A 27,134-nucleotide genomic window follows, 5' to 3' on the forward strand; every position below is an offset into this window, starting at 1 on the left:
ATTAATCTGTGGAACTCATTGCCATGGATATTGTGATGGCCAAAAGTATAACTGGGTCCAAAAAACAACTAGATAAGTTCACGAAGGATACGTCCCTCAATGGCTATTAGCCAAGATGGTCAGAGATGCAGCCCCATGCTCAAAGCAACCCTAAACCACTGATTGCAAGAAGCCAGGAGAGGATCACTCCAAAACTGCCCTGTTCTGTAAACATTTCATTTGGCCCAAAAGAGTCCCAGCCCAGGAATACAGAAGAACTCCCTCTCAAGAGACAGGGAGTTGTAGTTGCTCAGGCGAACCAGACTGAGACAACAGAAGCTTGCTGACCTAGACAAACACAGGCAACTTGAACAGAAAAGGAGAGTATGTCACGCCCATGGGACCCAGGAATAAGGACATAATGGTGTGTCTTACCAGGGTCCAGCAGACAACCAGATGTGAGTATGATGGTCCCCATCACTCTGCCTGAAGCGTGAGTCATTATGATGCTAAAGGTTATTCTGGGATTCTGGCTGTGGGAATGTGGGAAGTTTTTCCTTGATGTGTTGTTTTCTGTAATGATGTAACAGAGTTGAGCCTGAGGGCTCAGGCACAAGCTCACCATAGCCAGCGGGTAAATCCTCACCAGTGAAACTGAATCAGTGTTGAATGTGTCTGTCGCACATCTAAAAAGATACGGTGGACCGAGATCTGCTAGGACTGGGGGGACCCTGGCACAGCTAGGTAAATAGCTGTGGGCCAGCACCCCGCTGAAAGCAGGGAAAACTGATGAGTGGTGAGACTCTGGCACAGCTGGGAAAGCTGTGGGACAGTACTACATTGAGGGCAGGGAAACTGAAGCAGAGCTAGAAATGGTTGTAGCCCCAAAAACTGCTGGGTGGGGTAAGACATTGGCACAGCTGAGGGTAGCGGTGGGTCAGAACTCTGCTGGGAGCAGGGCAGACTTAGGGTGGTAGGAGGTCTGGTTTCACACCTTCAGGGGTAATAGAACCCTTGACTGGCCAAGGTGACCTGCATGGATGTGAAGCAACTGCCGGGGGCAGTACAAATGTTCAAAAGAGGAAAGATGCCCCCTAGTCTATGGGTTCAGGGGAGCTTTGAACTGACACTTGTGGAGTCAATGTCAGGGGGGAGGTGTGACATAGATGTTGATGGTGGTTCAGTACTCTGTGTTAGCAACTCCTGTCAGACCTGACATACTCATTGTACCCCTACTCACTATTGTTATAATCTGTATCTAAAGGGTATCATGTAATAGGTCATTGGAAAACAAATTCACTGATCATTAATATTTTTGTGTGATGTATATACAGACAATCCACAACAGATTATTCAGACATGCTGAAGTTATAACTAAAATGTGTTTAAAACCAGGCATGTCAAGGGGAATTGATTAACAGTATTTTTCCAGACAAAGGAATGTGGTTCCCCCCACTTAAATGTCTCCCACGTAAACTGAGCACAGTGTGATCAAAGACAAAGAAGAGCATATTTGCATGCCAGGCAAACAAAGCATCAAGAGAGCAAGTGCGGGAAAAGTGATCACTTAATCTCAACAAGGGGATGGAGACTGTACTCCCAAGAAGCCTCCCTGTCTTTTGAAGTAGGGTCAATGAACTTGGAGAGATACTTTTCAAAGCTTTTCTGGTCTATAAAGAGAGGGTCAGAGAAGTTATCCTTCACCTGAGGAGACAAGGAAAACCAGCACTGTGGACTAAGAAAGTCTGATCAACCATGCTGTAAAAGAGGCTTGGTGAGAAACACTTCTTTGAACAACAGATTTAAATCATATTTTAGTCTTAGAAACGTATTTTTACTTTTGTTTGCTTGTAACCTTTTCTATCTTTATTCCTTATACTTGGTATCACTTAAACCTATGACTTATTGTTTAATAAACTTATTTTACTTTCAACATAAACCAACATAGCGCTATGATTGAAATAAGAGTGTTTGTTAAACCCCAGTTAAACTAATGAGTAGCAGTGTGTTGTCTCTTTAAAGTAGCAGTGAACTCAATGACTTCTGAGAATGTTTCAGGAGAGGGATGAACACTGCAGGGAGGCAGTTTTGGAGAAATTCAGGACTCGGATGTGTTGGTATCATGCTTCACATAGTAACTGGACGGTGAAAGCCAGGCTGTCACATACATGCTTGTACGCTGGCTGTCAGTGTCTAAACTGTGAGCCACAGCTGCATACCATTTAAGGCCCCCAGAGTTGCAGCGCAGGTGGTGAGACAACCCCTTACTGGTCTAGGTTGAACCCCAAAATATCACAGATGTGCCTTTAATGTTGCTGCTCTTTTCCTCTACTTAAAGAATAATCCTCAATGTGATTTCACAGTTAATAGCAGTGGAATAGATAGGAACACTCAACACAGGAAATAATTTTTTTAAGGAGGAAATAATTAGACAAAACAGAAGTTCTTGAAGACAAAGATCTTATTTCCATATAATTGTACAACTGCAAACAAAGGAAGAGAATGTCAAAAGTTATATAGAGCAGTAAGGTTTCAATATAGAAAGTTTTAAAAGTTTTTCATAAGGTGCCAAAAACAATTTAGATAAATGGGTTAAACTGTATTCAGAGAAGTGGCAACACAAGGATCTAATTGAAAAATAAGGCAGTATTTTATAATCTTAAGTGCAGTACCATCACAGCTAGTCACTGCCTCCAGTATGTGGAGCCACTAAACTGACTGTGCAATACATTTTTGAAAAAAGCTTGTATTTTTGTAAAACTAGCCATTCCTGTATTTAATTTAAAACTATCTCACAATAACAGCTAAGGGAGGTGGGAAAAGACTAGTGTCATCTAAAGCTTCATTTTAATAAAGCCTTAGCCAAGCCACTAACAGAGCCCTTGAACTGCTGCTCCTTAGGATGCATGTTCTCAGCCTTCTCTTATTTCTGTTTCCCAGAAGAAGGCTAGTTTGAGAAAAGCTACTTGGTGTACATTTTATAACGAGAGTCAATAATTCTGTATAAATTCTGACAGCCACTGACCTTCAAATCTTTCAAATACAGAAGTATATAAAATGTAATCTTGGGTCCTTTTATGCATTATTTTATTATGTTAAAAACTGTGGTATGCTTATTCTAAATGAACTACTCATAAGCAGGTGACAGTTTGTAGTACTTAAAAATATTTAAACTGTGTTTCAACAAAATATAACAGGTAAAATGTTAAATATACTACCTTGGGTAATCTTCTGAGGTTATGTAAACTACATCTTGATCTGACACAGATGAGGAAAATGGAATAAAAATTCCATTTTGTAATGAGAGAAGCTCCAATCCAATAAGGTCACTGTAGACTCCATCAGTAAGCACAAATTCCAAGAGATGAAGCTTTTCATCAGCAGGGCCAGTGTGTCCAGATTTTCTCAACACCTGCCGCACTACAGCAGGAGTCACTTTTTTCACAGTTTTAGAGCTAGATACAGTAAGATGAACTGCACTAGCAATATTTGCTGGTACCTTAGCAATCTGGTTCCCTGAGCTCTGGAGGTAGTTGAGGACAGTTTGTGTGTACTCCAAGCTGTCATCCATGTCTGAGAAGCACACTTGCTCCACCTTTATCCAGTCACTACTAGCAGAATAAATAACTGCATTCTGGAGCAACTCTTTAAACAGAGGTTCTATGATTGGTTTCCAGTGTACCCTGATTTTGTTCTTTTCAGGCCATAGTCCATAAATTCTTTCAGCTGACAAAGGAAAATCTGAGTTCTTCTCAGTCTCCATTCGCTTGATAGCCTCCAAAATGAGAGTGGCATATGCTTTTGGGACAACATTCACTACAAGGAGGTCATTCCATAAAGCTGCTGGATCTCGCCACTGATCCAACTCTCGCCATTTGATACTCCTCCTATTGTCAGTCAAGCCAAAGAAACCACTAACATGAACTGGGAGACCAGTCTTGCTTTCCTCACCAGGGGGTAAAGGAAGAAAACAAAATGCTCTTCCTGAAAACTCTGCTACAGCTCCTTTTTCTTCCCCATTACTTGATAAAGACATAGCTATTCCAATAGTAGGGACAAACTTCAAGTCATCAGCCAAACAATCTAGTTCATTGCATATTCCTCGACCTCCCACACTGTTACATACTAACCAAGATGTTTTTTGTGCATCCTTCACACTCTCATCTTCTAAGACTATATTTACGTGATATGTCACACATGTTACACTGTTGCTTGGAACCCCTTTACAATATTGACTTATTGCAGTTCCTAGAATCTTGATGGAATTGGGTCGTTCATGTTTCAAGGCCTTGTTCTCACTAGCAGTTACTCTAAAAACCAGTCTCTCAATTCCATCAGCCTCCCTAACATGTAAGGAAACATCTTGCACACTTTTCAGGAACAGCAGCACTGTATCTGCATCTGTTCGAAAGGATTCAAACAGTTCCAGAACTTTTTGTTTGTTGTACAGATTGCTACTCAGTTGGGAAGGCTGTAGGCGAAGAGGGAAACGAAAAAATGTACCAGGAAAGTTTCCATTCTTGAAGGTTTCCTTAGTGCTACCAAATACACCAATGAATGGTGCAAACTGGTCTGTAAATTCAATAATTTCTTTGCTGTCATCCTTTAGGTTCCAACACTGGCCTGATTCATGGGGTCCAAAAAGTGTTTGATGGGGATCCAACATTCCAATCTGGTCACCACTGAAGATACTAGGGACATCTGCACAAGTGAAATCCAACAAATATGAATAACCCCAAATAGCAAATCTGAATAACCCTAAAATATTCTACATTATCCATACCTTAAACAGCTTTAGCCATTACAATCAATTAAATTGTCATTTAAAAATTATAAATTGCCCTTATTTATCAAAAACCCAATCCTACTAATGGACAACGATCCATATTCTAGTAGAGAAAATACTATATAATAATATCTTACGATGTACAGGATCCATTTATGGAAGGCATAACAGAGATAAATTACATAGGGCAAAACTTTATTTGATCAAAGATTTGACACGCTAGTCTCAGAAACGAAATACTACCTACATATCGAACACCAGTTGTCTATACTTGCCTTTCTTTTGCCATGCCACCTTCAAATTATAATAATCCAGTATTATATTGATATGTAATCCATCAGAATGAAAAACTACTAATCTTTCCATGTGGCATAACCACAACAGAATACAAGTAAATGTATTGAATGCAACATTTTTAGGGGTGCAAGTCAAAAAGTGTACACATTTTTAAGAGGAGAAGGCAGAGATCTGTATCCAGATTTCTACATAGAGCATATTAATTCAATGCACATATATGAATGAAAGAAAGGACTACCAAATGAAATGGTAAAACAATTTTACAGAATTTATTTTGCAGAAATAAAAGATCCAAATGAAAAAAGATGCCTGTAGTTAAGTGCTACCAGCTTGTGGAAGAGCACATTATGACTCATTGTGGAAGAGCACATTATGACTCATTAGCAGTATATTAGGGTATTTTTTGTTTTATACAATCAATGTGAACATCCTCCTGTTAAATAGCAAATTGTATGTGATGGTTATACGATCGAAAAGTACTTTTTTTGGTATGAGACAAAATTAGCATTGTTTATTGATCTCTATTTCACATTTATATACATGCAGGACAAAAATCAAACTGCACAAAGCTTCAGTCTTCGCTTATTGTATCTTATTTAAATTTAGAGAAGTCTGTTAAACATCCATCCTATGCTCTGGGCATCAGTTATATAAACTAAAAATGCACAATTCAAATAATACAACATAGAGGATTGTTCACACCACGTTGACATCACCAGCAAAATATAGTGTCAATAATAAAATAAACCCGTCCAATTCTCAGCCTACACTCCCTCTAAAAGCCTGGAAAAAATACGGACTTTATAGCATGCCCAGAAGATTAAAAAAATATGGGCTGTGATGGACCATGGGTAGATGGAGTGCATTCCAATGTCAAGGACCTCATCCAGAGAACACCCTGCCAGCATCCTTATGTTTGATGTGTGTATGAGATTAAACAAATCTTAATGTTAATATTTTTATTTTTAAAGGCGCTACACACAGTACCTGTTATATGATATACTGAATTGAACCCAATTCCAAATCTTCCAACTTTCAGGGGATCATCTTTTTTCTTGCTTCTTGCTATTTCCTGTATGCCATGCCAGTCCTCAAGGGTAAAAACTGCATTGTTGTATACATAAAGTGCTGGCCCTAAAAAATAAATAGGCACACGTATGGCAATTCAAAAATAGCACACTTGGGTCCACCTGTTCAGTTTCCAGGAAGTAAACTTACTAAATCAAGAAAGCATTTTTGAAATGTAACTATAGATGTGCAAATTAAATGAGGAAGCTGTAACTCAAACTGGTATTGGAGAAATGAAACTAAGATCTGTTGGGAAAGTCCAAAGAGATAAAGAGGAACTTCTGCAAAATAAAAACGTTAAACAACATATTTTCTTCTCTTTCTCTTCAGAGACACAAGTCCATCAACTGAATTGTTCGATTATTTTAGATTCCATGAAATTTTTAACACACACCATATAATTTTGGTTTACTACCTACCATTTTCTGTCATACAAGATAAACGAAGGTCATGTTGAGAAAGAGCTTCAGGAAACTTCAGGAAAGCAGTGACCATGGGGGTCATACAAGAATCCTCTTATAACACTGAATGTTCTGAACCTAGACTATAAAAGAGCTGTGCGGCCCCAAACACTTCAGTTCCTTCAATAATTCTGAGAATCCTATTGGAGTAGAACAAAACACAAAATCGGTGCTGATAAAATTTGCAAATGACACAAAGATTGGCAGAGTGGTAAATAATGATGAGGAAAGGACAGTCATATAGAGTCATCTGGATCATTTGATAAGATGAGTCCATGTGAACAAAATATCTTTTAATATAGCCAAACACAAGGGCATACATCTAGGAACAAAAACTGTAGACCATATGTACAGAATGGGGGAACGCATCCTGAAAAGGAGTTAGTTGTCACAGTGGACAAACAACTCAACATGAGATCCCAGTATGATACTGTGGCAAAAAGAGGTAATGCAATTCTTGGATGTACAAAAGGGAAGTAGTGACCAAGAGTAGGGAGGTGAATTTACTTCTGTATATGGCACTGGTGGGATCAATACTGGAATATCACATGGAGTTCTGGAGTCCACATTTTAAAAGCGATGTTGAAAAACTAAAGAAGGTATAGAAAAGAGCAAGAAAAAGAATTGGAGGGCTGGAAAATTGCTAAAAGAGTTCCATCTGTTTAGCTTATCAAAAGAAATTTGAGAGATGACTTGATTATCGTGGGTAAGTACCTTCACAGGGAGGAGATTAAAGAATCCTTTAGTACCCAATCTATCAGAGAAAGCCAGAACAAGAGCCTACTGACTGAAAGTTAAAGCCAGCCAAATTCAAATTAGACATAATTTTTTATCAGTGAGGGTGATTAACCACTGGAATAAGCTGTCAATGGAAGTGGTGGATTCTCTAGCACTTGAATTCTTCAAATCAAGACTGGATTTCTTTCTGGAAAATATGCTTTAGTCAAACAAGTTACTAGGCTCAATACAGGAGTAAGTGGATGAAATTCTCTAGCCTGTGTTATAAAGGAAATCAGACTAGAGGATCTAATGGTCCCTTCTTAGCCTTAAAATCTATGAGCCCCAAGGAAGAAGAGAAAATGGACAGGTAGTCTGAAATACACAAAAGCAACGCTCTCAAAAATTATATTAGTGGTAAGCAACCATCGCTAGTAAAGTTGCCTCTATCCATTCACACTTACAGGGTTTGGCATCTCTAGCCAAACTGTGGAACCATATAGAAAAGCTGTGTCAGTTGCGGGAGTGCAATAGCACTCTCATGCTATGATCTCATCAGCCCCCTTCTACATAGATTCCAAGGCCAGAAGGGACCACTGTGATCACCTAGTTAACCACACCTATATATCACAGGCTACAGAACTTCCTGAATTAATTCCTGGTTGAACTAGAGCACATCTTTTAGAAAAAAAATCCAGTCTTGATTTTTAAAATTGATAGTGATGGAGAATCCACCACAACTCGAGGTAAATTGTTCCAATGGCTAATTTCCTTTTAATATAAGACAACATGCCCCCCAGCCCACACCAGTTCCTCCTCTCAAACCCACACAGTCCTGAAATACAAAGAATTCCAAGGCAGAGGGAAGGCAGGTGGGTAATGTCAAATGCACCGAGACAACTCTCAAAGAACAACAATTACTAGCAAGTAATCCCTCTTTCTTTGAGGGGCTCTGTGCATTCTCACTTATGGGAGATAAGCAAGTAGTGTGCCCCATTACAGGACAGTGGATGAGGAGTTCTAGTCTAAAATGAATTCTAGCGCGACTCTGCCACACTGAGCATCAGATCAGATTTCAAGTCCCATGAATAGTGCTTAGGAAAAAAACTCCATGTTACTGCTTTGCAAATCTCTGCAGTGGTGACCTGTCCCAAACAAGATACAGAGGTAGCTGAAGGTGTAGAGGAGTGCATCTATAACCCAGATATAATGGTTTTCTGGCTAAAGAATAACAATGTTCAATATACTTCCTAATCCATTATGAAAGTCGGTTTACCTCTAAACTGGACCTTATACCTTTCCCTGTAGGCAACAGTCTATTAGATTTTCTAAAGGGCTTCATCCTGTCCAGGCAAAAGAGTGTAAACAGATCCCTTGTGGATGGGCATGAGGTCTGGGGAAGAAAACGGGGAGGAAGACATACTGTGACAGATGAATTTCTGAAGCATAAAGCTGGAATAGGTGGAGAGGTCATGAAGGCAATGAGTTCACTAACCCTCTCAAGCAGAGGTAACTGACATTACAAATGCTGTTCTAAGGAAGCTCAAGACGGGAACTCATAGAGTAGGTCCATTAACATTGTTAAAAGCAGGTTCAAGCTGCGGTCTGAAAAAGGACCTCTAGCAATGGGAAACACATTAGTCATTCCCTTGAGAAACAAAGAAGCAGAGGAATATGTTTTTCTCCCAATAGCATCCACTTTATGCCATTCTCTACCCAAGAGATCAGCCATGGACACCCTGCTACTGTTGGGGAGTTTCTAGGCTTCACAGACTAATATGGAATCAGCCGAGGGGTACTACATTAAAAAGTGATAACCCTCCAAGGACACGAGATACATACACAAGATACATACATACATATGTATCTCTCTGGTACTGGTGGGGACAACACTGAAAAGAGTCAAATATCTTTTGTTTGACTGAGTAAACCTTGGAATAAAGGAAAACAACCTTGCCCTTTGTCTGCCATTCCATAATGTTGAAAAGGACACAAGGTGTTTCTGGTGCTAAAACCCCAGTCAGTAACTGCAGGATATTAGCCATTCTCCCCATGTGCTCCTGGAATTTTCTTTTTCATTGGGCGGGAGACTAAAGAAGACCCAATTTGCTCTTCAGGGAACGTACCATCAGTATATTCTTCAATGGGAGACTGCTCCATCTCTTCTGAGATAAGCCTCCTCCCAACTGCCCTTTTGGAGCCAGGCTCATACCAGGCACTTTTGCCTTCAAGACCACCTGATGCCAATATCATCACTGACGCCAATGTTGGTGCCAAAGTATTTATGGTGGTATCAAGCAAAACTTGCATAGATTCCTGAATGTAAGGCCACATTAACAACTGAAGAGGTCCTACATAAAGTCCATCCAGGAGGGTAGAATTAACAGTGAGGGAAATCGATTAGGCGCCCTCTAGCAAAGTGGAGGAGTCTGCACAGTCTGTTCCCAGATAACCACATGCTCGGCAAGGATGTTCTGTACTGACACCAAGGATGAAAACTGCTGCGCAGAGCCAAGCAGCAGAGGTATAGTCAAACACTTTGCCAGAGAACCCCCTGATATGACAGGGGAAATCAACAGCACTGGAGATATGTGCTGTATCAGTGAGATGTCCAATTTAATCGGCACTGGAGCCTCAAGCTGAGGAAAACAGCAGGTCAAAGACAGTGTCAAGACTAGTAAGGAGTCTCCAAAAATGACATGCATTGTTGTAGGAGAACAATGCCTCTTTTTCTTTTTCTCCTTGAACACTTTTTGCTAATCCGGGTGCTTCCTCTTCATTTTTCTTATTCCTGAAACATGGACATGAGAGGATCCTGAAGCCTGACTCTTGCTGGTGTCAATTAGGGCCTATTCCTGGGGCACCAAAGGCGTCTTTGGTGTCGACATCAGCACAGACATAGACCTGGGTGCCGAAGCAATTTGTTTTGATGGAGCCAGGTGGGAGGCTCAGACACAGCAAGCAATTGCCTCAGGGAGGTCAATCTTGGGTCTGACATGCAGGATGACTGACTGCGGTGGCAGGATGCATCTCCAGACTTTTGACAGAACACCTCAGCAAAGAAGCAGACCTGGAAATCCCTGAAGGAATTGTAGGATGGTTCAGCGGGAGGCTCAAAAAAGCCAACTACGCCAGCAATCTCAGCTGCCTGTCCTCCCTTGTCCATGAGTGAAAGCATGGCGAATTGTGTGCTGGGACACTACATAAACTTCTCCCAGGTACATGAGCACTGAACATGGACATCTGGAAGATGAAGGAGCAGGATGCGTTATGAAGCTCAGGACCTGACACAGCCTCAAGGATAACCTGAGGTAAGCAGCCCCCAACAACACTAATTAACTATATTATGATATTTTAACTATAAACTAAGAAAATACAAGAAGGAAGGCTACCTATAACTAGCTTGTGGATATAAGAGTAGTTCCTTTAGATACCTGCAGCAGCAGTGAAAGAACCAAGATGGGTGAAAGGCTGCACTCTGTTATATAAATAGCATGAGAGCACTACTGCACCCTACCAGGGCACGTGGCTTTTCTATACAGTTCTGCAGTGCAACACTAGATGCATGAAATCCCAAAAGTGGAAATGCACTGGGGCTCCTCAGAGAAGACTTTTTTCTTCTTCAAGATGGCCTCTATATATTCCTATTTGCAAGATTACAGCGAGTACTACAATCCCCAGGAAAGGGAGCTGAGTTCTTTTTAAACAAGGACACTAGAACTGCTTTCTGAGAATGAGATATAGATGCCAAATGGAGAAAATGGTGCTACATAAATATATGAACTGCCCTCTAGGGTTCCTAAGTTGAAAACATTACGGAGGCACAGCATTTATATCATTTTAGAACTCTGCACAAGACATAGAACCTGTGCTAATATGCAACCTTCACAATATTCCAAAATAAGCCCCTTTTCAAGTATTTTTAACCTAGCTAATGTATAACATCCCAATGCTCAGACTAATCCACTTAAAGAGCCACTGTATGGAAATTGCATGCCCTTTAAAACAATCCCCAAAGCTTAAAAAGTCTAGATAATTTACTAAGTGAACTAGCGCTATCTAAATAAAAACAAAAAACACTTTCGACTTCTAAGGTATGGAGTCTAGCTTCCCCCAGGTAAGAATGAGACTTCAGGAAGAATACTAGGAGATTAATGACCTGAGGGAACTTAGGCAGTTTGGGCAGCTCTTTTATAATCTCAGCTCCAATTGTTCAGTCATGAGAGGGTGTTCATGTGCCCCAAACATGAACAGGTCTTCAGAAAGTTCTCAGATCTGTGATGCCAGTAGGCACATCCCAAGAACAAGAATATACAAATGCTAGCTCAGAGTAACAGTAAAATTTACCTCAGCCATTTTGTCAGATCTCAATGAGACTTCTTAGACCCAACCTGCAAGTTATTCTCAGATTCCAACTTGAAATCTATGAAGCACTATTGTCTTATTATTGTTTGTATTCTAGGAGCATTTAAAGACATTGGTTGAGGCCCCATAGTATTAGGAACTGTCCAAAAATAGAAGGCCCTTCCCTAAATTGTGTACAGTCTAAAAGGCAAGAAAAACAGATATATACAAACAAATATGCAATATGGCAAAAGTTAAAGTACAATTCCCCAAACCTGTCATTCATATAACACTGCTACTCTAGTCCTATCTTTTGTTCACCCACCAGTCAAATCCTTCACAGATCTCTCTTTTTTTTTTAAACCAACCTCAAGTGCCCTCCTCTGACCTAGCCCATAGAAAAACACTAGGCCTCATTCTGGTTGAAGGAATTAAAAGAAAAAAGAAAAAGAAACACCAGCTGTCAGAAGTATATCACTACTAACTTGAGACATGAGTACAAAAGAATTTCACATTGCAGTTAAGTATTTATCTGAGGAACTGCAAAGAATCACACTTGTTGCAGTTTCAGCAGAGGTAGCTTTTATATTTAACTAAAAATTCTTTAAAGGACTGTCGTCCCCCCCACCTCTTTTTTTTACTAGCATTTCCTGGATTTCATTAAGTGTGTGGTCATTTTCAACCCAGTGCCTCCTACTACATGCTGGGGTACTGGAAAAGTAAAACCAATGATTTACCAACACTATCACTTCTTTCCACACCTTGGGATTTTCCCTAAATGACTCCCACCCAAATACTTATCACTAACTCTACCTGAGGTACCTAAGCCTAAAACACTAAGATTGTAGATTACTGGTAGGCTTAATTTGTGTATGCAGATTGGTTATTGGCCCACTTAACTATTGGATTTGTGAAAAGCATCTGCTATATCCAAATTTGAATAGTTGTTCATAAGGGTCAAATTCTGCCCTTGAGAGCATGGATCCAATTAGTGTCCTACTGGGCATAAATGGCAGACTACTGAACCACTGGGACTCACACACCACATATTGGAGAACATGAGCTAAAAATTATATACTTACCCTGGTATTGTGCCATGTCCTTCGACCAGAGAGATTCTGTTCCATATTGAGTCTCATCATACAAAAACCTAACCTCTGTGGCACCAGCATCTTCTGCATTCTGGATCAGTTCCTGAGAGCAAAATAACCTCCAAGTTATTACAATAATTTTATGCCTAACCCTAACTTTAATATTATACTTATGGCTTCCAAACTTGAATGTAGAAAATAATTATAGGTCATTGTCTAAAAAATGTTTCAATACATTTTCAACAAGTGTGATTTTCTCCAATTCGCTTAAATTAAAATAGGCATTTCTCCATTTTATTTTAGAGGGTAACTATCATACTCAAACACAATTTTAAAAATGTCAAATTATAAATTTTAACCTTATTAAACTATCACAGATTGGATTAAAACAGCAGTCTAGCAGTAACATAACATATGAAGAAGGGGATAAGATCACACAGTAACTTTCAGACTGGAATCAAACAAGAAGCAATGCAGGGGCACTGTGTTGAGCTCTGGGTTGGGGGATGTCGGAGGTATTGAGTCCCATGTATTATTTTGCAGCAGCCCCTCTCTCCAACTCTGCTGAGAGCAGCAACTACTGTCTTTGAAGGGAGCAGCATCCACCTCATTTTCAACATATGAGCAATCATAATAATTGAGGGATGAAGGAGGTAAGGAAGAATATAAAAAGGGGGTGATCCCTAGGACTCTGAGGCACCTCCTTTCCCTAGACCTGCACCACCACCCAAACATGAGTAATGTAATTTTTATTTTTCTATATTGATTTTCTACAATATGTGATTAGGACTATGTTTTTATTTACATACTTGATTTTTCATAATTCCAGGATAATATGGAAGTGACAATTAGCTGCAGTACTGTTAAATTACTCAGAGCAGAAGGCTTACCATAAAGGACAATATAATCAAAAGAGCTTCAGTAATAGAAATAGACAGAAAAATTCTAACAGTGTGAGTATCAGTATATTAAGACCTAATCCTGCAAACACTCATGTACATGCTTAAATTTGGAGGGACTACTCATAGTAGTAAAGCTTAGCACACGTGTAAGTGTTTGAAGGGCCTTAGATACTGCATTATTTTTACTGGACTACTAAATACATTTCTAGGCACCAAAAGATCTTTTCTTCAAGTTTCTCTTTTAGGCCTAAAAGCTTCTTTTCTAAAATTAAGTTCGGGTGTAACCAAACTTAATTGCAGAGCTATGTAGGCACATCTCAACATATGCACAGGGTTAATAAAACCAGAAATTTACATTGACAATTCAAGTATACAGTAGGTATGAGAGATTTGCTACAAATGCATGTTTTTATTTATGAGCATTTATAAAGACTGACAGATATTTGGTATTAAGTATGAGTCTGATAAAGAACTGATAGTAAAATAGGTTTGACAAAAAAAGGTTACTCGCCTTCTCGTAACTGTTGTTCTTTGAGATCATAGAATCATAGAATATCAGGGTTGGAAGGGACCTCAGGAGGTCATCTAGTCCAACCCCCTGCTCAAAGCAGGACCAATCCCCAATTAAATCATCCCAGCCAGGGCTTTGTCAAGCCTGACCTTAAAAACTTCTAAGGAAGGAGATTCCACCACCTCCCTAGGTAACGAATTCCAGTGTTTCACCACCCTCCTAGTGAAAAAGTTTTTCCTAATATCCAACCTAAACCTCCCCCACTGCAACTTGATGTGTTGTTCATGTCCATTCCAACCAGGTGTGTGCATGGCAGCCAGAAGATTTTTCCCTTAGCAGTATCCGTTGGGTCAGCCTGGGCGCCCCTGGAGTCGCGCCTTCATAGCGCTCAATATAGGGCCCTGCCAACCCACCACCCCCTCAGTTCCTTCTTGCCGGCTGCTCCAACAGAAGGGTAGGAGGGTGGGTATTGGAATGTACATGAACAACACATCTCAAAGAACAACAGTTACGAGAAGGTGAGTAACCATTTTTTCTTCTTTGAGTGCTTGTTCATGTCAATTCCAATCAGGTGATTATCAAGCCAAAGTTTTGGAGGTGGGGTCAGAGCTTAGGTATCCACTGACTGGAGCACAGCTCTACCAAAGGCCATGTCGTCTCTGGCCTGCCGAGTGACAGTGTAATGAGATGTAAAAGTATATACTGAGGACCACATTGCCACTTTGCTTATTTCCTGAGTGGGAACCTGCACCAGGAATGCCACTGAAGAAGCCTGCACCCTGGTGGAGTGCGCTGTGAGTGGAGGGGCAGGCACATCTGCCAGGTTCCAGCATCCGAGAATGCTACATGTGATCCACGACAAAATTCGTTGAGAGGAGACTGGAAGCCCTTTCATCCTGCCTGCCATGGCCACAAACAGTTAGATTGACTTCTGAAACAGTTTCGTTCTCTCGATGTAAAAGGCTAGCACTCTGTGAACGTCCAGTGAGTGAAGCCTCTGTTCCCTGCCACTTGAGTGTGGCTTTGTATAGAACACTGGAAGGAAGATGTCTTGGTTGATGTGAAATTGGGAGACAACCTTCGGGAGGAAAGCTGGATGTGTCCTGAGCTGAACCTTGTCCTTATAGAATACCATATACAGGGGCTCTGATGTTAAGGCTTGAGATCAGACACCCGCCTGGCTGAGATTATAACTACCAGAAACGCCACCTTGTACGAGAGGTAGAGCAAAGAGCAAGTTGCCAGCAGTTTCAAGAGCGGCCCCGTCAGTTTGGAAAGGACTAGATTAAGGTCCCAGGTTGGGATCACTTGTCGGACATATGGATATAGTCTGTTGAGACTTTTCAAGAAATGGTTGACCACAGGGTTGGCAAAGACCGACCGGAACCTCTGCACCTGGACAAAAGGCAGAAATGGCAGCCAAGTCAAAGACATGGACAGACTCTGCTGCTTAAGATGGAGAAGGTAGTCCAGTATGAGTGGTATAGACACGAGCATCGGAGACAGACGGTGTTGCACCAACCAGACTGAAAATCTCTTCCACTTGGCCAGGCAGGTAGCCCTGGTGGAGGGTTTCCTACTGCCAAGGAGGACTTGTCTGACTGGGTCCGAGCAAGAGAGCTCCATCGGGTTCAGCCATGGAGCTTCCAAGCCGTGAGGTATAACGACTTGAGGTTCAGGTGCTGAAGACGGCCGTGATCCTGGGTTATTAAGTCCGGGAAGAGTAGCAAGGTGACTGGGGCTTCCACGGACTTTTCCAGGAAAGATGTGTATCAGTGTTGGCGGGGCCAGGCTGGAGCTATCAGTATCACTGAAGCTTCTTCTCTTGGTATCTTGAGGAGCACCTTGTGAATGAGAGGGATGGGCGAGAATGCTTATAGGAGACAGGCCTCCCCATGGGAGGAGGAACACATCTGCGATAGAGCCTGAGCTGTGATTCAGGAAGGAGCAAAACTGCTGGCACCCATGGCGAACATGTCCATCTGGCAAAAGCCCCACCGTTGGAAGATGGAGTTCGCGACATCTGGGTGTAGGGACCACTCGTGGCCATGGAACGACCTGCTGAGGTAGTCCGCCAACTCGTTCTGAACTCCTGGGAGGTACGATGCTTGCATGTGTATCGAATGCTCTACACAAAAGTCCCACAGCCTGAGGGCTTCCTGGCACAGGGGAGAGGAGCGTGCACCCCCGTTTGTTGATATAAAACATTGCTGTGGTTTTGTCTCTCATAACTGATACACACCTCCCTGCCAAGTGGGCTTGGAATGGCTGGCATGCTAGGCACACTGCTCTCAGCTCTCTGACACTGATGTGGCGAACAAGCTCCATCTGAGACCAGAGATCTTGTGTCCTGAGGTCTCCCAGATGCACAATCCAACCCAAAGCTGACACATCCGTCACCAGCGAGAGAGATGGCTGAGGAGCGGTAAAGGGGACTCTCGCGCACACTGTCGCGGGTCGAGCCACCACCGGAGGGAGTCGAGGACTGGACGATGCAGAGTCACGACCCTGTCTAAACTGTCCCAAGCCTGCCAACACACTGAGGCTATCCACGGCTAGAGTGGCTAGAGACTGAGCCTGATATGTTGCATTACATAGGTACAAGCGGCCATGTGACCGAGGAGTTTCAGGCAATTCCTTACTGTGGTGGTGGGGAACTGCCTGAGACTTCAAATGATGTCGCCCAGGGCACAGAACCTTGATTCCGGAAGTATGCCCTGGCCCATGTAGATTCCAGTACCGCCCCTATAAATTCTATTCGCTGAACCAGGGACAGCATAGATTTCCCCACGTTCAAGAGAAGGCCCAGTTCATCGAACATCTTATGAAGTCAACCTGTGCCTCCACTTAATCCCTGGAGTGGCCCCTGATCAGCCAGTCATCGAAGTGCAGGAACACCTGTACCTGCCACCTGCACAGGAATGCAGCCACGACTGCCATGCATTTGGTGAACACTCAAGGCGCCGCTGACAGGCCGAATGGGAGGACTGCGAACTGGTAGTGGTTGTTGTTCACCACAAACCTGAGGTACCTTCTGTGCGACGGTGCAATTGCTATGTGAAAGTAAGCATCCTTCAAATCAAGGGCAGCATACCAGTCCCCTGGATCCAAAGAAGGGATGATGGAGGCCAAAGAGACCACGTGAAACTTTAGTTTCTTCATGAACGTGTTGAGCTTCCGCAGGTCTAGAATGGGCCTGAGCCCGCCTTTGGCTTTTGGTATTAGGAACTACTGGGAATAGAAGCCCTTGCCCTTCAGCTCCTGAGGAACCTCTTCCACTGCCCCCAGTGATGGGAGTGAGTGCACCTCCTGTACGAGGAGTTACTCGTGAGAAGGGTCCCTGAAGATTAATGGGGAAGCAGGGGGTGGAAGAGCAGGAGGGCCGAGAATTGGAGGGAGTATCCCCTTTCTACTGTGCAGAGCACCTAGCGGTTCGATGTGATACGGAACCAAGCAGGGTAGAAAGGGCATTGTCGGGACGAGAAGGTAAGGCAGGGTGGATCCAGTCCTTGTACTGGTGCGCTGTCCTCACACCCACCTTCTAAAGGCATGCTTCTGGCCAGATGAAGGCTTGTGCTGGCCAGAGCCCTGGCCTGAGCACAGGTGCGGCCTCTTCCTGCCTCTCCTGTTTGTCCTCCATGAACCGTTCTGTTGGTTCTGCGGCTGGTAGAACCGCGGAGGAGGTTGCAGCCTAAAATGCTTCTGCTGTGTGGTGGGAGTGTGGAGGCCCAATGATTTGAGGGTGGCTCCAGAGTCTTTCAGACTGTGAAGTCTCTTATCTGTCTTTTCAGAGAAAAGAGCCGAACCCTCGAAAGGGAGGTCCTGGATGGTCTGCTGGACCTCGTAAGCAGAGACCTGCAGCCAGAAGCTCCTTCTCATAGCCACTCCTGTAGACATAGCTCGCACGGCTGCATCCGCCCTGTCCAGAGCGGCCTGCAGGGAAGCTTGGGCGATCAATCTGCCCTCCTCCACCCAGGTTGAAAATTCAGAGTGGGCGTCCTGCAGCATCAGCTCCACAAACTTGGCCATTGACTGCAAGTGTTAAAGCAGTATCTGCTCACTGTGGCCTGCTGGTTTGTGATGAGGAGTTGCAACCCACCGGTCGAGTAGACCTTTCTACCGAAAAGGTCTAATCACTGTGCCTCCTGGTTCTTAGGGGAGGGACACTGGTAGCCCTGGAGCTCAACTTCAAATCCAGACTCCAGCGAGAAACTGTTGAATTGGAATTCATTTGCAAATTGGATACAATTAACTTAGGCTTGAATAGAGACTGGGAGTGGCTAAGTCATTATGCAAGGTAACCTATTTCCCCTTGTTTTTTCCTACCCCCCCCCAGACGTTCTTGTTAAACCCTGGATTTGTGCTGGAAATGGCCCACCTTGATTATCATACACATTGTAAGGAGAGTGGTCACTTTAGATAAGCTATTACCAGCAGGAGAGTGGGTTTGTGGGGGGGGGGTGAGAAAACCTGGATTTGTGCTGGAAATGGCCCAACTTGATTATCATACACATTGTATTACTTTAGATAAGCTATTACCAGCAGGAGAGTGGGGTGGGGGGAGGTATTTTTTCATGCTTTGTGTGTATAAAAAGATCTTCTACACTTTCCACAGTATGCATCCGATGAAGTGAGCTGTAGCTCACGGAAGCTTATGCTCAAATAAATTGGTTAGTCTCTAAGGTGCCACAAATACTCCTTTTCTTTTTGCAAATACAGACTAACACGGCTGTTACTCTGAAATGCTGGTTAGCAGCGTCCACCACCAGGGAATCCGGAGGGGGTGCATGTACAAATGCTCATACCCCTTCGACGGCACAAAGCGGTATCTCTCGTTCTGCTTGGCCGTCAGAGGCAATGAGGCTGGGGTCTGCCACAAGGTCCTTGTGGCGTCAGAAATAGTTTTAATCAAGGGCAGGGTAATGCAGGCAGGCCCTGATGGGATGAGGATGTCCATCATTGGGTCTGCATCCTCCATCATTTCCTCAGCCTGAATCCCCAGGGTCTGGGCCACCCACCACAGCAGTTGTTGGAGGACTCTGCTGTCCACTAGTGCTCGGGCCAGCGAGATGCCTGCCACCGCTTCATCCAGGGAGGATGACGATAAAGGGCCTGCAAGAGGTGATGCTCTCTTCCCTCGGTGCCCACGGCTGCTGGGGCACTGCTGTCGCCGCCGATGGTGCCGGTGCTGACTCTGCCAGTGCTGACAGTGCCAGAGCAGTCGGTGAGGAAACCAGTGGAGCTGGTGTAGATGGCGCCGGTGCCACCGGCAGTGCTGTGGGAGTTGGAATCCTGGCATCAGACCTCGAGAGAGCTGCCCCGGATGGTGCTGGAGGGGGTATGAAGTAGCTGAAGCTACCGACACAGCTCTGGAGTGGGACCCCTGACTCCGTCCTTGATCCTGGTAAGAGGCCCAGGGCGTCAAAAAGGGCTGCCATTGCGCCGGCAATGGTGCCGGGTATGGCTGATGGTCTCATCTCGATCTCGACCATCTGCTCCTGCAGGACCAGTAGGAGTCCGTCTCCGACTCCAAGGTCTCCAAGAAGGAGGACCACAGAGGAGCAGTGCTTTGCGGTGCCGACAGTTCGTGTTGCGGGCTGGGGGAGTGACGTGGCTCCTGGACCTGTGCCCATGCCGGGGAGTGGCGCTCTGAGGATGGGGACCGCCGTGGTAACATGGCCAGTTTCCCCCTTGATGGTGACTGGGGACCGACTAGTGCTAGCAACTTATCCCATCTAGGCGGGGAGAATGGTCCTGTGAGGTGTAGCAAGTCCTGCACCGCATCGAAAGCCTCCAGCGTAGACAGGAGGTGCAGCTCTCAACTCAGGGTTGAACAACGAGACGGGTCTGGACTTCACTGCCCCACCCACTGGGGCATGAGTCGACGCGACCCGTACACATGGTGGGGCCAAGGTGGTGTGGCCCATCTCGGATCTCACAACGGCTGGCTTCTTAGGCTTAGCCAGGGGAGAATGACCCCTCTCTGGCCTCCTCTTCTTCTGCAGCACCGGAGATTATGAACGGTGTCTACCTGCAGCATGTGAGCCACAAGTGGAGCCATGGTGCTGCTGGGAGTCTTTGGAACAGTCTTTCCCCGGCACCAATTCCCATGCCGACGGTGTCAGGGACATGGAACAGAGCAGGGTCGGACTGGGGACAGAGAGCAGTTTCCATCAGAAGGCTCTTCAGATGTTGATCCCTGTCCTTCAACGTCCTGGGGTGAAACCCCTTACAGATCCTACAATGATCTTTCTGGTGGTTCTCCTCTAAATACTTCAAACATGAAGTGTGTGGATCACTTCTAGGCATACACTTGCAGCAGACCTTGCAGGTTTTGAAACCTTGAGATCGCAGCATGTCCCACTGCCGGGAGAGCGATGGAGGGGGAACCCCACAAAGAAAACTTAAGAACTAACTCTAATTTATCTAAGCTAACACAAAACTAACTACTTGTAAGAAATATATATACAGACACTGCCAAAGCGCTTGTCAAGACAAGAACAAGGGACGTTCCAGCTAACTGTCACTGGCGGTAAGAAAGAACTGAGGGGGTGGCAGGTTGGCAGGGCCCTATATTGAGTGCCATGAAGATGCGACTCCAGGGGGCACCCAGGCCGACCGAATGGATATTGCTAGGGGAAAAATCTTCCAGCTGCCATACACGTGCACACTCACAGACCTGACTGGAATTGACATGAAGAAGCACTTGAAGAAGAAACCATGTTTGCCATAGTCTTGAAGGAAGTTAGATGTTAGACAATCTCTCTACTTTTCATTCTAACAACCCATCAGTTCCACATATGTGCAAATGGCAAACTTAAATAAAAACAGCATAGTCTACTTCTTATTAATGTCAACACTACAATAAGTGCATGCTAAAACATCGTCAGAGAGATGGAGAAGAAAGAGAAATAGTCACAGTTCAACAAATAGTAATGTATCAACAGAATCTCTGCATGTGGTGCTTAGTTGCATAATAATAATAATCATCATCAACAATGGTGCAAGAAGATACAGAGAGATCAAAGTTCCTACAAACATTACTACTATCATTATTAGAATAATAATGAGAGTATCTATTTGAATAGTTGCAGTCCACCATTCCTTCTGCGGCACTTCCCCAGAAACCACTACATTTTTTGGCTTGTTTAATTTCAGTACTATGTATATAAAGAATTTCCAACACTTAAATCAAAATAAAAGCAGCACAGTTTCTGTCAATACTTCCTTAGCATTCTGCAAACTTCAAACAAATCAGCACACCCAGGGCAGCTCTAGAACTTCCTAACCTGGCTTCTGGGCAGCAAACCTTGCCTCTCTCCTACCATTGTGAGAATAGACAAAAACTTTCCGAACTTAACTCAGATCACAGGGACCTGAGAGCTTCAGTTTAGAGTATTCACAGCTGGAACTCTGATACTGGAATTTAACCGCTACCACAAAAAAAAAAAAAAAAAAAAAAAGCCAGTGATTGGTTTGTTAGGGCCTCCTCCCAGAAGCACTACTGGGACACTGTGTGCTGCAGAAATGGAACACCTATACATCTTATCAATTGCTCTGATCAGTTCTTCCACAATTTAAGCTTTCACTTAACAGAAATAAATAAGTAAGTAAATAAATAAAAACATTTCTAGCCTTTATGGTTGCAAAGAAAACTTTCCAATGTGGTGATCTCTTATGAAGTCTGCAAAGGGGTAAAAAGCTCTAATACAGTTGTGAATTGCCCCATTCTTCTTAACAAGGTGGGAAATCTGAAACCTAGTGATGACAGTATAAGTAATAAAACTGTTGGTTGTTCCACTGCTAATCATTTTATCTGACATATTCAAAAAGTCTGGTAATGTAGGCCAAGTACTACAGTTCCCCCCCCCACCCCCCTTTACTCTAACCCTTGGAGAGGTAGAAGCCTGCAGGCTGCAGAGCTGGCAATATGACAATACCTTTAATGAGCACTATTTTCATTTTTAAACATCCAGGAACAACTATCCATGTAACTTGTTAGTGTTACTCAATTCTTTACTAGAAATATTTTTCTGCTCTTATGGAATTGATGGACTCATTATTATTTGTATTGCTCCAAAACTGTGCTGGCTGTTTTACAGAAAAATACAAATACAGACAAGATCCCTGCTCTGAAGTGCTTAAAAGTGCTTATAATCTAAACAATGTTACTTTATAGTACTGTCACGATACATTAAAGAGAGAGACAGATGGTTAAATAGGAGGAGATGGTTTAGGTAATCAGAGAATATCACAGATTTCAGAATAAAAATTAATGTAATAAATCTTCCAAATTATATCTATACTATGGAGAGGTGAAACAAGCAATTTTTTTGAATTACTCAGATACAGTATTCAAGAAAAGGAATGTCACTTAAAATAAGTTCTATTCATATTACTATTTTATTTGTTGCAACATGCAATGGTAAAGAATATTTATGTAACAAGCAAATTTTAAAGGTTCAATTGGCCTCCCCCCATAAAATGCATTGTGATGCTTTTTGTTTCAGTAATCAACATGAAATAATTATGAAGTGAAGTATCCAATAAAAATTAATTGCTTCTGTCCATGTTCTTTACAAAATACACAGTTCTTTTGTGATGGGCAAAAAGAATAGGCCATAAACTAAAAAACAAGCAACTCACCTGACACTGCCCCCAAGATGGAAAATTATGGAAAGATGTATGTACTTATATCAGAATAAACATCTCATGAAGTGAAACAATCTACAACATATTGAACAACAACATTTTAAACAACACTAATCTGTGGTGTATATTTACTTAACAATAATAAGTACAATTTATTTTATACCTTAAGAATTTGTCCTCCTTCTGGATATCTTCTTAAAATGTCTTTAAGAAAATCAACAAGCGGTGGAGTTGTTTGACCAAAACGGCCTAAAAACATAAAAAGAAAAAGCAATTGGTTATTCTGTTACTGGATTTTATTTTAGATTTATACTGTACTCATCATGTGATTACTGGGTTGCACAAAATTCTTTTTTAAAATTCACTCAGTCCAGGTGCCAATGCCATAAAAGGCTCCCACCACACAAATAAACCATATGTATATGGCACAGTTAACCCTCTTAGACAAAAGTACATGCTGGAAGCTCCCAGCTGGAAGACGTCCTCTTCCATTGCATGACATCGGGGGCTGGGTCAGACCCACCCCCAGATTTCTCCCCCTGCTGCAGGAAGCTCTGCAAACTCACCCTCCCTGCCACTTCCTGCACCCATCACTCCTCAGCTGCAGCGGGGGATCCGTATACAGGGAGCTGCTCCCCCATCCACCCAACCCCGGTGCATCCAGATCCCCTTATGTCCAGACCCTCCCACGAGCTTCACCCTCCTGCACTCAAAACCCCGCGATGAGCCCACTCCCCCTGCACCTGGATCCCCACCCCACTGAGCCCCAGTCTCCCAGCATCTGGACCCCGACTGAGTCCCCCACACCCAGACACTCTCCTGCTGACCCCCAACCACTTTCACCTGGACCCTCCTGCAGAGTCCCATTATCGTTGCACCCAGAACCCCCCCACAAACCCCTGTGCATCCAGATCCCCCCGCCACATGGATATCCCATTGAGCCACCTGCACCCAGATTGCTCCACACAGAACCCTCTCAACCCACACCCGGATCCCCACACACTAAGCTCTTCCATACTTGGATTCTGCCTTGCTGAGCCTGCCTGCCTGGTGCACCGGGCGCGGAGGGGCAGGGCCCTGGGGTGTTTTTGGGGCAGGCCCAGTCCTTGTGCTGTGTCAGGGCTGGGTGCAGCCTCACCACTGAATCCATATCCCATGGTGGGAACTGCACAGTGATCTTCCACCTCTGTGCAGCCAGTGGCCTGTACTCCCCAATGCCGTGCTGGAGCCTCCACTTTTATTTGACAAGTAAAATTTGCAGAATTATGCAGAATTTTTAATACTTTGATGCAGAATGCCCTCAGAAGTAACGTGGAACACACTAATTGCTGCCAGATTGACTCTCAAAGAACTGAGGGCGAGACCTGTTGATTTAAATGACAAAACGTAGTCCAGGATGAGGAGGATCCCCGCCAATTCTGGTAAAACTTCTCGTTGCTAAACCCAAGATGAGAAACATCTCTACTTGACTCAGTAACATTGCATAGTGGAGTCCTTCCTCCTGCTGGAGAGAATGTCTTGCACAGCCGAAGAGTATGTCCGTCCTAAAGCAGATGCCCACCCAAATACCATGCCCTGAAGTGGAGTGCACGTGGATTGGGATGCCTGATCTCGCCGTTGTACTGGGTCAACAGATAGAGGAAGTTGAGGATGGGAACTGATGGGCAGGATGACATGCGGACGAGACTGGGAAATCAGAATTGTCTAGGCCAGTAGGGGGCAATCAGAATGACTGTCACTTTGCCTCATTGGATCTTTTGCTGCACTCGAGGCAGTAGCAGCGGGGCTGCAGGTTTGTATAATTTTTGGTGGTGCCCAGAATGGGTCCAAGTCTTGTCCCCCACCCATCCCCTGCCTAAGGCTCTGGGAGGACGTTTGGGTGCAGGCTCTGGGAGAGAGTTTGGGTGCGGGAGGCGGTTTGGGGTGCAGGCTCTGGGAGAGAGTTTGAGTGTGAGAGGGGTGCAGACTCTCGGAGGGAGTTTGGGTGCTGGGTGCGGGCTCTGGGCTAGGATGGGGGTTGGGGTGCAGGAAGGGGTTTGGGTGCTGGGTGCGGGCTCAGGGCTGGGACAGAGGGTTGGGCTGCAGGAGGGGATGCGGGGCTGGGCCAGGGATCAGGACTTTGGGGTGCAGCAGGCAGGCTGCCCCGGGGCTGGGGCTGGGGCGGAGGGCCAGAGAGGAGGACTCCCCCCAGCCCTGTCCCCGCCGGCAGCAGCAAGCTCTGGGGGAGGGGAGCAGGAGGTCCTCCACGGCCCCCACAGCACGACATTCCCCAAGGTCCCCCACACTGCTGCTTAGGAGGTCCAGCCAGGATAAGCCTCCCAGAGTCAACCCAGAGTCGCCTGCCAGGGGGCGCCTCCTCCGGTGCAGAAGCTGCCTAAACCTGCCCCGGGCAGCGCTCCCTTGTAGCCAGCGAGGGAGCGCAGCGTGGAGCTGCATGGGGCAGCCGCCCACTGAACAGGGCAGGCAGGGATGCTATGGGAGAGGCGTGGGGGAGGGGGAAGCGGGGGTAGCAGCTGGGGCAGCTTGGGGGAGGCATGGGGCTGGCAGGCAGAGCCAGGGGAGAGTCCTGGCCCCGAACATTGGTGGAGCCGGGCCCCCTGGGCCCTGAATTTGCTGAAGCCCGGGCACCACGGGCCCATACAACTCGCCGCCCCTGAGTAGCAGTAGTGGAGGGAAGGTGTAGGTGAATTTGACTGACCAGGAGAGTAGGAGATGGTTGCTCTGGGAGCGGTGGCCAAGGACTTCCCTGAAGCAAAACGCAGTGCATTTGCTGTTCATCTGTGAAGCGAATAGGCCTCTGCTCAGGGTCTCTAATCAGGTGAAGATGTCATGTACTACTGAATCATGAAGTTCCCACTCCTGGTTAATCACTAAGTGAGTCCACAAGTACATTCTTTGTTCCAGGAATATAGGCTGCAGACAAAAGGATCTGGTGATTGATGCACCAATTCCAGAGATTTACCGCCTCTGCACATAGAGTGGCCAATCTCGTTTCCCCCATTTGTTGATATAGAAAACGGTGGTGGTGGTGTCTGACATGATGTGAGCAAGATGGGAGCGAATGAACAAAAGAAAAGATTGGCATGCCTTTTTTACAGCTTGGAGTTCCAGGATATTTATGTGCATCCTGGATTCTTGAGGAGTCCATATTCCCTTTGTCATGTGGTCATCCATGTGGGCTCCACAGCCTACCATGGATGCATCACTGATGATCGTCTTGTCTGGGGAGGACCGAAGAAAGGGCATATATGATGTGGGTCTGTCCACCACTGGAGGAAGGACAGTACCTTGGCAGGGACTGTCAGCATGAAGTCCATGGAGTGATGGTTTCGTGAGTAAAAGGACTGGAGCCATGTCTGAAGGCAGCAGAGGTGGAATCACACAAAGGGGGCCGCGTAGGTACACAAAGCCACGTGACCAAGGAGAGACAGGCAAGTCCTGGCCAGTACATAAGGATTGTTCACAATGTGAGTTACAATGCCGTTCAGTGTCTGGAATCAGTCCATAGGCAAGTAAGCTTGCGCTGAGACCTCGTTCATGGTAGCTCCAATGAAGTCCAGAGATTGCGTGGGCTCAAGGATTGATTTCTCAACATTGACACTGACTCCAACGGAAGGAAGGAGGCTGGGTAACACACAGGTTGATGTGTGGGCTTCTTATAATCATAGGACTGGAATGGACCTTGAGAGGTCATCTAGTCCAGTTCCCTGCACTCATGGCAGGACTAAGTATTATCTAGACCATTCCTGACAGGTGTTTGTCTAACCTGCTCTTAAAAATCTCCAATGATGAAGATTCCACAACACCCCTAGGCAATTTATTCCAGTGATTAACCACCCTGACAGTTAGGAAGTTTTTCCTCACTGCCTTTCCTGCAATTTAATCCCATTGCTTCTTGTCCTATCACCAGAGATTAAGAAAAACAATTTTTCTCCATCCTCCTTGTAACAACCTTTTACGTACTTGAAAACTGTTATGTCCCCCCTCAGTCTTCTCTTTTCCAGACTAAACAAACCCAATTTTTTTCAATCTTCCCTCATAGTTCATGTTTTCTAGACCTTTAATCATTTTTGTTGCTCTTCTCTGGACTCTCTCCAATTTGTCCACATCCTTCCTGAAATGTGGCGCCCAGAACTGGACACAATACTCCAGCTGAGGCCTAATCAGCACAGAGGGAAGAATTACTTCTCATGTCTTGCTTACAATACTCCTGCTAATACATCCCAGAATGGTGTTTGCTTTTTTAGCAACTGCGTTACACTGTTGACTCATATTTAGCTTGTGGTCCACTATGACCCCCAGATCACTTTCCGCAATACTCTCTCC

The 27,134-nt window shown here is 44.5% G+C and overlaps 1 protein-coding gene across 2 annotated transcripts in view; it reads right to left on the reverse strand.

Moving 5' to 3' along the window:
• Positions 1 to 27,134, reverse strand: part of SACS (sacsin molecular chaperone) — a 252,517-nt gene that overhangs the window by 49,502 nt on the left and 175,881 nt on the right. For both annotated transcript variants that reach the window (XM_074958364.1, XM_074958355.1), the window contains exons 6-9: positions 22,972 to 23,057; positions 12,735 to 12,846; positions 6,050 to 6,196; positions 3,198 to 4,680 (exon numbers count right to left, since the gene is read on the reverse strand). In XM_074958364.1, coding sequence (XP_074814465.1) covers positions 3,198 to 4,680; positions 6,050 to 6,196; positions 12,735 to 12,846; positions 22,972 to 23,057 — 1,828 coding nt within the window. The remainder of the gene's footprint in view (positions 1 to 3,197; positions 4,681 to 6,049; positions 6,197 to 12,734; positions 12,847 to 22,971; positions 23,058 to 27,134) is intronic.

Source organism: Natator depressus, chromosome 1, assembly GCF_965152275.1.
Source record: "Natator depressus isolate rNatDep1 chromosome 1, rNatDep2.hap1, whole genome shotgun sequence".
Lineage (NCBI taxonomy): Eukaryota > Metazoa > Chordata > Testudines > Cheloniidae > Natator > Natator depressus.